The 12500-nt window shown below is 43.7% G+C and overlaps 1 protein-coding gene across 4 annotated transcripts in view; it reads right to left on the bottom strand.

Annotated features, from left to right (window-relative positions):
• akap6 (A kinase (PRKA) anchor protein 6) overlaps positions 1 to 12500 on the bottom strand; it is a 136031-nt gene that overhangs the window by 54343 nt on the left and 69188 nt on the right. For all 4 annotated transcript variants that reach the window (XM_012826887.3, XM_031579725.2, XM_031579723.2 and 1 more), the window contains exon 8: positions 1326 to 1459. In XM_012826887.3, coding sequence (XP_012682341.2) covers positions 1326 to 1459 — 134 coding nt within the window. The remainder of the gene's footprint in view (positions 1 to 1325; positions 1460 to 12500) is intronic.

Below are 12500 nucleotides of genomic sequence, written 5' to 3'. Positions count from 1 at the left end.
CTCCTCGCATCACACTTATCGTGACACTTTTATAGAAAGAGCTCGCTAATTTATGGTGTTAATCCTCCCTTCATACCTCACCCCCCCCACCACCCCCTACTCTCTACCAGTCGACACTCCTCGAGTAGGAACTCCTCACTTCCTCCAGTTGTGTTCGAACAAAGCCGATGAGCCTCCTCCTCCTCCTCCTCCTCCTCCTCCCTCTCTCCATCTCCCTCGGATAGAATCTCTTTTGATTATTCCATGCTGAATGGCAGCTATCCGGTGTTGATCAGCTTCAAGGTTGCCAGGCGCTGCCACAAACGCAGACAGGCCCTGAACGATGGCGGCCGGGCAAGAAGAACCAGGGGCCCCCGCGATGGATTCCGACAGCTCCTCCCCGAAGACGTTCCCCCCCCCGCTAAAGGTAAGGGCCAAGGAGTCAAAACAATGAATCCTTGAGCAGGCGAGCCATCATTAAAATTCAAAGGATCATTATGTTTTTTCCTGCAAAATAAATCATTACAACGAGAGGCTTAAAAGGATTAAAACGACGCTTGATTCTGAGCCAAGGCGGAGAGTCGAGTCCGGACTCAGGGAGTTCACGCTCACCCTGCCTCACAGGGCGAAGGAGGGAAGAGATGGAAATTTACTAAGCAAGTGCTGAATAATTGCAGTTCCCAGAAGGAAACATTCACTGTTTATTCACAATTATATTAAGCCGGTGTAAGACAGTGTGTTTGTGAGGGGAAAACAAATTAACATAGCAAATTGCTTATATCATACATTGCACCTGAGTGCACAAGCTGGTCTATTGCCGAAAACTTTGAAGCCTCTGTATTAACCCTTGCAACCTCTAATCTCTTAAGTGGCGCGATGATGAATTGCATTGGATTGTGATTATACAATGCAAGTGCAGTTAGACAGTTGTACAATGCACTATATTAGAGAGCAGCTTGATTTTGTACAAGTTGAGCAAGTTAAGACCTTTTACTTTATTCCTGCTTTATTGCTTGGCTGAGGCACCGCCACTTAAAAAGTGAGTCCTTGCCTAAGTAAGTTCTGAGTTAGGAAAATAATGTTTACACTGTCATTGCAGTTTTGTCTGAGGATATAACTATAAGTATAAAAATAAAGTCTCACTTATTTTCACAAACTTTGGTCTATTCTCCAGGTTTTTTTCTCAACAGCATGTCCAACTTCTCCTGTTTTTAAAATGCCTAAAATGTCAACAGCCTATCACTTCAATCTTGGAGTGACATCTCTGTTTCATGTTTTTGGAAAACTTGTAGTGTAAGTGTGTTTTTAAGAACGTTCTGTTCTTACTAGTGGACCGTAAAAAGTACCTGTTGTTCTTGGACATCTGGGCGAGCTCCCTGGTACCCTTGGCAGCCGGACAGAACCGCTGGTTCTTAAGCTTCAGGGTCATCTGCTCCAGGATGTCCTTCTGGGCCTCCATGTGGCTCTTCAGCACCTCGCCCTGCCCAAGCAGAAGACAGAGAGAGAGTCCGTCAGAAACACAGCCAGATCAGGAGCGTTATACAGTCCAAAAGGCATTCCCACAAATCTGCTGCCAGCTGTATCTGGCTGAGACAACAAATACCGCGTTAGATAAAACAAGATGGCATTTCATCACAAAATTGGTGTGTTTTGTTCATTTTGCAGGGGGAAAATTTTTCTGTTGCTGAATAGAAGTAATTTATTCTATAATGGTTGCATGCTAAACTGAACAGGACTTCAAATATTGTGAAATAGTTTCTGAACTGAAGATAAATACAAAGATTTTACATTGGTAAATTGTTTGAGCCGACCCCATTTTCTCTTGAGAATATGTATGTGAAATGGTTTGTAGTTCAGATGATTGGGTTGTAGCTAACAGTTTGGGTTTGAAAGCAGTTTTGTTGATCAATAGCCGAGGTCGTTCCATTGTATAACTCTGCGAAGACAAATTGAGTACCTCGGATGAACTGCTATTGGTCATAGTACTTGAAATGCATGTGGATGTATCGAGTTTACTTCAATCAAATGAGCTAGCATAGCCCGGTGGATTTTCACTCATTGTCATCCAATGTATAAATGTCTGTTTGCCTTCCATACTGAAACCATTTTGCCTATTTTGCAGACGCCTCCGTAAAGGTCAAACAATCCCAAGAATGCAAGCAGCTCCTCAATCAAAGCGCCCCCCTTGATAATAAACAAGTAAATCAACAAAAGAGATGTGTTGCTTTTTCATTCCAGTTACCTATCAGAAAAGGAGAGAGTGAGAGAGGGGGTGGGGGTGGCGTGGTTGCGTGTATGGGAGGGGGGGGGGGGGGGTTAGTATTTCAGCTCAGCCGCTTTGCTCATTTGGGAGGAATGAGATGAACCTAACTAGGAGCTCGAAGAAAATTAGCGGCGGGCGCGGGCAGGCGGGTGGCGAGTTTTGCGGCGGCGGCAGCTCCCCCCTCGGAGGAATCAGCTTTCATTTGCCTTCATTTCTGATTCACTCAGCCTGCTCGCCCATGCCGTGTCAGGATCCTAATTACTCCAGCCCATCGTCACTGCTTACACACACAATAATGACTAATGCCCGCCACAGACAAAAGCAATTTATTCCCGGCCACCTTGAATTTGAGGACAGTGAGGGGGCGTGAGTCACTCCCTCACCCCTTACACACACACACACACACACACACACACACACACACCTACACAGTACAGCCAGGGCTCTCCAGCCAGGGGACAACACAGACACGCTTTTTCTGATGTTTCTAATCCTTTATTTAAGCAGGTAGGGTGATTGAGAAGTCTTCTATTTTGCATAGGAGAGATGAGAGAGGGAGACATGGGGCGACACAGATAGATAAGATGACTTTTTTTCCCTCCCTTTCACTAACCCCCCCACCATCACCACAAGCTTCAAGTCAAATAATGTTACCTGCCTAACTTTTTTAGTATGCCCAAAATTCAAATCTATAATACCCCCTGGTGAAGATTAGGCTCTGTGTAAATATTGAGAATGTCAATAATGGGATGTAGAGCAGTGCTTTCTGGGAGTCTCAATGCATAATGTATGTGCCTGACTTTATAAGAAAATGGAGATAAAAAAGTGTGTATGTTAGAGTGTAGTAGTTACTGCAGACAGTTACTACTACAAAAAGTCACAGATACGTTTGGTTAATTATTCAATTTTGCACCAAGTCAAAACAACCATAGACAAAACACAAATGACTACCACTAGGAACCAAACAAAAATGTTCATCGCTCTTTCGTATGTGCAAAATACAGAGATTTTCTCCTGACTTTCTTATGTGCTTCCATGTTCAACCTTTAACTGCCATTTCAAGACGCCAGTATGACCTCTTTGTGGAGTCAAAGCCTTCCATTGCTTCTGCCACAATTCTCCACAGAAAATAACACCCCCTGATCTGCGCTATGGTTGGTTTTGATTTTCTGTGCAATTCCTTCCAGCCTGTTTAAAGTTCTGCTTATTCAGATATGCAGACAGAGACGCTTCAGAGTGCTGCATCCTGTGTTCCCATTTCAAACAGAATCATTCAGACCTGCTCGCACACTGTCAAAACAGCCCTGCCTTTAAACTGCTAATGCACACATAAATCAATATAAATTTTGATCATTTGATGAATACTTACTACAGCCTGTGTGTGTGTGTGTGTGTGTGTGTGTGTGAGACACAGAGAGAGAGAGAGAGAGAGAGAGAGAGGGAGAGTAATGGAGAGGGTGTTCAGATATGAAAATGTGCTGAATCAAGTCATTTTAAGGCCTTTATGTTGACATGTCAGTGCCAATTTGTCAGCCCCTGAGAAAGTTCTAGAACTGGATGTCTCCAGAGACACTCACGCAACGTTTGGACTGTCAATCAGGAAATGGTGCAAGAGCAGTCATAGCTCTTATCAGCACCTGATTCCTTTTTTCCACTTTACTTCACCACACACACACACACACTCACCCTCACACACACACACACACACACAGTAATTACCAAAGGCCTCTATTCATCCAGCAGGGCAAAAATTAAATCCATGGTAAATATCAATAATTTATACATGCAGCTATAAGCAGTGTCAGCTCCCAGGGCTTTCTCTTGAACTAATGTCAATACCACTGCAATGCCTTAAAGATTAGAGAGAAGAGGCATTGGATATTTCACATGAATAACAGCAAATACAGCCTATTCATGGATACACAATTTATGGGAAGTACTCTTAAACTCATGGATGGCATTGATTTTCCTAAAGCTTTTTTTTTTCTCTCCCCAAAATGAAAAGCAAGTTCAACCGAAAAGATATGCTTTTAAAAATCAATCCCCTACACATTTTGAAGGAAGTTTGGAAAATTAAATGGGACTTGTGCATTGTGCAAGCCCACACAAAAATAGCTTTAAAAAAAAAAAAGCTCTTCTCTCTCAAATGAATCATGGGTCATGCTCTATATTGCATAAATGTGTTGTGGTGCAAGTACATCCCACAAGTGCAGCATTTTGAGCTACAATGAAAACAGGCACACTGAAGCAAACTGAAAACTTGAGTAACATAAGGGGTAAACCTATAAATATGTCAAATGATCAGTGTTACAAATCAATAATTACTCTGTGTACTCTGACTGGTAGTGGAATAGTTATAACACAACAAGCCCTTATGCAATATACAGAGTATATATACTGTATGTTGCAGTACATCATTTGCAGTACATATATTTTTTTAAGTAAGATTTTGGTTGAGAAACAATCTATCATTATTTCACTAAATAAAGAGCAGTATTCAGACTGAGAGTTGCAATGACCTAGCGTTACGCTAAGTCCTTTCTTTTCCATCAAATAACCCCAGTTAATGGCAGAGGCCAGGTCACAGAGCACACCAACACACACACACACACACACACACACACACGCACACACGCACACACACACACACACACACACACACACACACACACACACACACACACACACACACACACACACACACACACGCCAGGTCACAGAGGACAGAGCACACCAAATCCAGATAAGCAGGGGAATATCCTCCCAGTCAGAGGCAAAGCAGGAAGAACTACAGACACGACAGTCCACCCATCTCCCCCCACCCACCTTTTTCCTGTCAAACAGACGGTTCGCATAAAAACACGGTCTGAATTTGATTTGAATCCAAACAATCAAAACAGAGTTGTGTAACACTTCTTTTTCTCTTTTGTCTTTCTTCAGAGACAAAAGACAAATAAAAAAAAAAAACTGAAAACAGAGAAGGAGAAAGGAGGAGGAGGATGAGGAGGAGGAGGGCGAAAGCAGGAATTTTGTGGCTTCACTTGCAAACAGGATATGGCTCTCATTTGAAGCAGCTGGGGGACGATATAAATTAACGAGGAGAAATATGTGCCTCTGGTGAGCACTGGCGAGGAGGGGGAATGGCCGCCGTGGGGCCTGTGGATGCCTCTTAAACTGTATATTTAAGCAGAGGGGCGAAAAAACACTGGCTCTGTTTATTCCTTTATCGTCTTTTCCGAATGCAAGCATCGCCACGGCAAGATTGAAAACCTGTGGGAAGTCGCCCGCCATCGTACCCCCCCCACCCCAAACCCCTGCTGCCCCTCCACCCCCCACACCTCACCCCGCCCCCCCCCCACACGCGACTTGTGATCAAAACACCCTGAACATACATTGGCTTGTTTGAAAAGTCTCCCATCAGGCCACGGGTCTATCTCCGAGACGCGGCCACGCGCTCGGAAAATGAATTCAGCCGGGAGTTGCGTGGGGTCGAGTCTGGAGTCGTAAATGGCTGAGGATTCTATTAAAGCTTCTCGTGAATTTATATGCACACACAGAGCTGCGTATACAGACACACACACACACACACACACATACACTCACGCACACATACACACACAAAGACGAACACACAGACAAAGACCAACACAAAGCTTCACCTTCAAAACCTATTCATATAACAAGAATACAGGCCACCATTTTTAAAAGCCTAATCATCATGGGGATGTGTGGGCTGTCCCATTCGGCGTTGAATTTGAATATGTTTGACAAGCAAAGTGCAATCCAAGTGTTATTATATGCAAAGACATTTTCTTGAGTCTTTTTTTTCCCTCCCAAAGCAGGATCCCTCTCACAAAAAAAAATCTTGTGGCGGGGAATCACTTTTTGAGGCAGCCACTCTCTGAGGAGCGTTAAGAAACATGAAACTCATTTGAAAACTATTACTTTCAAATCACTGGTCATAAAGTCTGGATTTAATATGGCCGAGGTCTCCTGACGTGAATCATGTGGCTTTATGGACAAAAATAATGGTTACTATGGCCGAGGCTTTCCATCAGGAGTCCCAGCACTGCTTCTCAGTGACAGAACAACAGGCCCTGATATGGACAAGGACTTTTATTCTAGAAACTGTTTTGACTTCCTCAAATTAAACCCGTCATAAAGCATCAGGCTGTCAATTTGAGGTAATAATTCAAGAATGAATCTTGTTCCACACGCTCCTATATAAACCAGACTGTACATAAACATGGTCTGTGTTACTGCTTTTACAGCGTGCCAGAAAGCACAGAGTAACTTTGACCTGAAAACTACACAATCTTGAGAGAAATGGCTGAGGATAGGATTCAATTGGACAGTTTTTTTGCCACCACAATCCATTAAAAACAGCAGAATTTGGCAGCTGATTTTCCAAATTATGTTTTCTTCCTGAACAGTCTCATATGTCATCGTGGAGAGAGAGAGAGAGAGAGAGAGAGAGAGAGAGAGAGAGAGAGAGAGAGAGAGAGTGCGGCCAGAGCTTTGTTGGCCAGCCGTGCGGCTCGCCCATAAAGTTCCCCAATGTGTTTGACCTTGACATTAAGTCTGCGGCTCCTGCCTCTGTGTGATAGATCTGAGATCACCTGCATATGTTCCTGCACCTTTAAGAAATATCTCACGGAGTTTGAAAGGTTTAGCTCTTGCAACATTTATCAGGGCGTGAAATTAGCAATTGCTAGGAGCTAAATTGCTGCCTCTTATTCAATGTTGTTGCTGAAAGGTGACATTTAATCGCTGATCCTTACTTCCAAGAAGACTAAACAGCCGCAGACACACACTCAGACCTGGGGGGGGGGGGGGGGGGGGGGGTGTGTAGAGGACCAAAGGTGTGTGTGTGTGTGTGTGTTGGGGGGAGAGGGGGGGGTTCAGACAATGTTCACATTATGGATCAGGGAGATGGGGGGTCGTATTGATCGCGCGATCATCATCTTTTTCAATAGCGGGCAGCCACCGCTTAATAACTGCAGCTTCTTTGGACCTTGACCAGCATTCCTCGGCAGGTGCTGAGACAGATAAAACCCTCTGTTAGCGACTCGATCTAAATGCAAAAGATGCCTAAGATGAGATGTCAATATCGGTATTACTCTTAATGTACACTCTTAGTGACATTCATGCTCAGACGGAAAAATCAACACAAAATATGTAGGAGGGAAAAATTATGATTTAGAAAAAATATATATTCTAACAATTAATAGCGAATCAAAAAATTCACAAGAGCACTGGAGAGTATATGCAGAAATCCTCCTTTCCTGCCTCCATCTCCCTCTAACCCCAATCTTACAAATGAGTTCTGGAATTAAAGGCGTTTGGGGTTGAAATACTTCAGAGTAACCTGCTGCAACAATCCCCCGACTTCAATTCCGCTCGGCTTTTCAACGCGGCGAGACGGCATGCGCCAACCGGCTTAGATGAAGACATTTTGAAAGCCGAGCCAAGCGCTCCGGGCAGGTGTTACACGAGAATCCATTAATATAGGTAATTAACATTAGCCACCATTTTAATTAACATGCAAACTAATTAGGAAATAATTAAGTAACATAAAAATCTGATCTTAATGCTAAATCGCAGAAAAGGCGAGTATCAGAGCCTCCTTGGCATGGTGTCTTTGAGTCTGTTTCTGAGGAGGGAGGAGAGGAAGGTGGCACAGAAATTAACAGCAGGGTTTGATTTCTTTTTTTTTTTTTTTTTTTTTGGTGTGCGATGAAAGCATGTTTGTTTTCAAAGCGAATTGTGGTGGGGAAATAAGTAAGTAAACAGGCACAGGATCAAACTGAGATAGCGAGGGGGTTTGTGCTCGCTTCACACAGCCCGCTCTCCCAGGCTCTCGGGGCTGTGCACACTGACGCTCTGCCTGCGTGCCAATGCATTAGGAATCACAGAGAGAGCGGCCAATCGCCACAGCTTGTGCTGACTGTGTGTGTGTGTGTGTGTCTGTGTGTGTGTGTGTGTGTATCAGTGTGTTTACCCTCTCCCTGTCTGTCTCTCTCTCTCTCAGTTAGTCAGTATTTTGTATGCGTGGGCTTCTTGTGTGAGTTCTGTGAGTGCATGAGTCTGTGTACTCTAATTTAGTTTGTGTGTGTCTGAGTGTGTGTGTGTGTGTGTGTCTGAGTGTTTGTGTGTGTCTGAGTGTGTGTGTGTGTGTGTGTGTGTGTCTGAGTGTGTGTGTGTGTGTGTGTGTCTTGAAAGAGAGGTCACAGCCTCAGCTGACCAGTGCTTAAAGATGTGTGTGTGTGTGTGTGTAAAGAAGAAAACCAAAGTATCGGTCTGAATTCATGTGTGTGTAAAGAAGAAAACCAAAGTATTTGTCTCAATTCATGTGTGTGTAAAGAAGAAAACCAAAGCAATCGGTCTGAATTCAGTTTGCTCTTTCGCCATGGTCACAAAGGCCAGACAGTAATTTCACTGCGACTGGCACAAGCGCTTTTGCACTGACCAACCCCTTTGCCACACAAAACTGAGGAACCGTCCAGGCAACAATAGCTAACACTTTAAGGGACAAGCTTAAAAAGCCCGATGATACGATCAATAACAATGCGATGTCACTGGGGCAGCAGTCAACAGTGCAATTAAAAGAGAAACGGTACAGAAGACTCTCTGCTCTCATGCAGTGATAGTTTACCTGAGACCAAAGTCTTTCCATGGTCTTGTTTTTTTTAAGATGTCTATTTCCAGCAAGATGGCAAGTCTGGGTCTGACATTTGTTGTTTTAATGTCTGGCCGGGGACAATAAAGCAGCTCACGAGAGAACAAGGAGAGAGCCGTGCATGCAGAGAGTGCTTTTAAATGCTCTTCTTGGCAATGGTGGGGAGGAAATTGATTTTAGTAATAAGACAAAAGAAAGCAATACAAAAGATCGATGCATAAAGCTCGTACATAATGTTCGGGGGGGCCAAGTTTACTATTTCATTAACAGTGGGACAAAAAACTCCAGAGCGATTCGCAATGACAAATGCCCCGGACCATTATACGCGCATTTCAGGTAAGTGCTCCGGGCCAAGTTAAATTCAATTTCTCTGCTCCATTGTATCTCTATTTATTATTTGTTGCATTTGTTCCAGATGGCGGAGAGCTGGGGTGTGCTGGGGAAATAGCATTGTTCCTTCAGCTCTGCAGAACCCGAGTCTGAAAATAAACTCTACAGCTGCAATCCTCGCCTCACCCACCACAGTTGGAAAGCCCTTACCTTACCCCTTAGATGCAGAGCCCCCCTGGATTCTAACGAAGGGTTAATTTCACTCTCTGTCCTGTTTCCCACTGTAGCTACCGTTAGCTTGCGTTCACAATCTCCCAGTCTACTTTGGAAGAGGAGGAAATAAAGTGAGGTCTTTTTTTTATTTTTTTTTTCTCTAAAACCCGTATTTGGAGAAGGCGAGTGTTTCTGCTTAAACATTCCTGTCTAGATCTCGGCTGCTCTACTGAGGGTGAATAACAATGGCGAGGCTCCGGCAGTGTTACTTCCCAACTCCTGAACAAATACAGCTCATCCTCTGCCGCGCCGACCAACACAGCCGGCCATGTGTCTGATGATGACCTTGATTTTTCATTAAACGTCATACCTGGAGCATCTGAGAGCAAACAACTTCTCCCCCCTCCCCCTCCCCACCACCATACACACACACACACACACACACACACACACACACACACACACACACACACACACACACACACACACACACACACACACACTGAGCCTTCTGTGGGAGAGACCTGACCAACGCAGAGAGAAAGAGAGAGAGAGAAAGAGAGAGAGAAAGAGAGGGAGAGAGAGCCTTTTTAAATCCCCACCTCAAAGCAGTCAGGCTGGGTAGGCAACCCAGGGCTGTCAGGGGTTAACCAGCTAGGGAGGAAATTTAACCTGTCGGCTGACAGCCGCTAAACGACTCTGACATTGGGCTGCTGGGCTCATTCCCAGCCAGTGAGCCACCTTCAAAGTTGCTGTCAGGTAAATGACCTTGTATTTCATTAACTGATAATTAAATGGATTTATTCCACTAACGGTTTTAATTAAAATGCTAGAAATATTGATTACCTCTATCATCTCAACTCCCCCAAGATGAAAAAAGGTTTCAGAACTGTTTATTTAGAGTGTAGAGGAGAGAATTAAATTAGATTGAATCTCTAAGAGTCCTAAATAAGTCTCCTCACTTTTTTCTGCTGCCCTGGCAAGAAAAAAAGAAGGCAAAATTTTTTGGATGTTTGATTAATTATTTCAAAATCCATTTTTGCTTACCTTGGTATTTAATTAAAATATCATTTTAAACCATAATTAACTCAGTAAGTTCAATTCAAGTGTCTGGTGCATTATCAAATAATGAAAGCTGCCAATGGCTGTATATTCAAGAAGATTTACGCTGCTTGGGGAAAAAAAGCAAAGAAAAAACAACAGCCAATGTAAGCAGACCCAGCGTGGATATTACATCTCTCTCATCTTGGCCAGTGGTTTGGAACCACACTATTGTGCTAATGCATATTGGCTGTTGTGCCAAAGCACGGTGTTGTCAAAGCGCCGTGATGGTGCAGATACACAACCACAGCATGGGCTCCAACTCCTTCTGATGGACAAACTAATTACGCATGAAATCAAATATGAGTCTCTGTAAGTCTTGTTTTATGAAAAAAGGAGAGAATATAAATATATAATACAACAGAGAATATAAATATATTCACATACATCTGCAGCCGATAGGCTCTCTCTGTGGCATAGCATCGGTCCCTGGTTGAACTAAAAGTCTGGTTTGGCCTGTTTGGATTTTTGAGCACTCTGACACAGAAGTCTGTTGGTCTGAATGACTGAAGTAGTAAGTCTTTCAGTGGAAAGGATATTTGAAGTGTATATCTTTTTTTTATGACATTTTCCTAATGGAAAGTAATGATCTTTACAGTTCTGCAACACAGATCATTGAAAATGCACCGGTAACTGGAAATCAAATTAGCCCACCAATTGTGCCTTTGCACTGATCCATCATCTCTGAGTTTCTCACAAACAAGAAAATTAGATCATTCTCATTTATTTTCTTCGCAGGAGGCAGGGGAAAGTTAACACGTTGAGGGAAAATGAGAAATAATTAGGGGGCATTTTGTGTAATTCCCTACAATTAAGTATAATTTCATATCAACTGTGTCAAAAAAAAATAGAAAGGGTGTTGCCAATTGTTGACGGGAATTGTTGTTGATGAATGGCGCCTGGGATCCAGCGGAACAGCCTCAGTGAGTAAACAGATGTAGCATGTTGACAAGCCAGGGAGCATGAAAATGGCGTCTTAGCCGCGGAGGAAAACCCAACGAGGGGCAGGAGGAATCACCAGCAGCCTAATACTGACATTAAATCATAATAACATTTACCAGAGATTCTCCGCGGAGGTGAAGATGACAACTCCCCACCTTTTTAAACAGTCTAAATAAAAGACGACCTCAAGTAGAAAAAATTCTCGAACAGGATCAGACTCTCTGGGTCTACCATCGCGAGTATTACATTTGTGCTGTTTTTGTGTAAACAGTCTGAAGCAGGTTAATCTGATCTCGAAACGTGTTTTGTGCACATATGTGTACAAAATAAAAATGAGGGTTGCGTAGGTATATAAAGCTGTGTTTGGTTTTACAACAAAAAAGTCGTCTACATATTCAGTGGCACAGTCTCTTTTCAAATACATTCCTGGGCAGCGAGTGTACAGTACCTTGGTTAAATATGAGCTCCTTGAACTCGGCACACAGATCTACTGTATGTTGACACTGTTCCCACTGGGAAGGCTCCCCTACTGTGGGTGAATCATTGCGCTTCTGACTCATTTTGCACAGCCGAATCCAACCCACGGCCGCAAAACTCGCAACATGGAACACAATAGGCCCCTTTTACCCTTCCCTTTAAGTGGTAAAGTCACATACAATTGAACATCTTGCAATGGGGGCCCCATGAACGGACACGATTCATTCATGTTGCTTTACAAAGAACAGAAGGCGAGGAGAAACCAGACCCGTTTCACCGTGAACCTTGTAAAGCTGGCTCTATAAATGTCCGAGTCCAGGGCCATTCCTTAAGATGATAAACAGTGGAGGTGGACAGAGAGGTTAAGCGTGGCGTTGGATTAGTCTGTGTCAGGGCCTCCCAACAGGAGAGACAGTCAAGGCCACAGTGGGTCAGACAGACAGTGAATCCTCTGCTCCCTGACTGTCTGAGACGGGAGATCCATGAGGTACAAAAGCTGCGGTTCTCCGCGTATTG

This window comes from Clupea harengus, chromosome 14, assembly GCF_900700415.2.
Source record: "Clupea harengus chromosome 14, Ch_v2.0.2, whole genome shotgun sequence".
Classification (NCBI taxonomy): domain Eukaryota; kingdom Metazoa; phylum Chordata; class Actinopteri; order Clupeiformes; family Clupeidae; genus Clupea; species Clupea harengus.
Note: the sequence above shows the minus strand (reverse complement) of the source record. Positions and strands in the feature narration are given on the sequence as shown.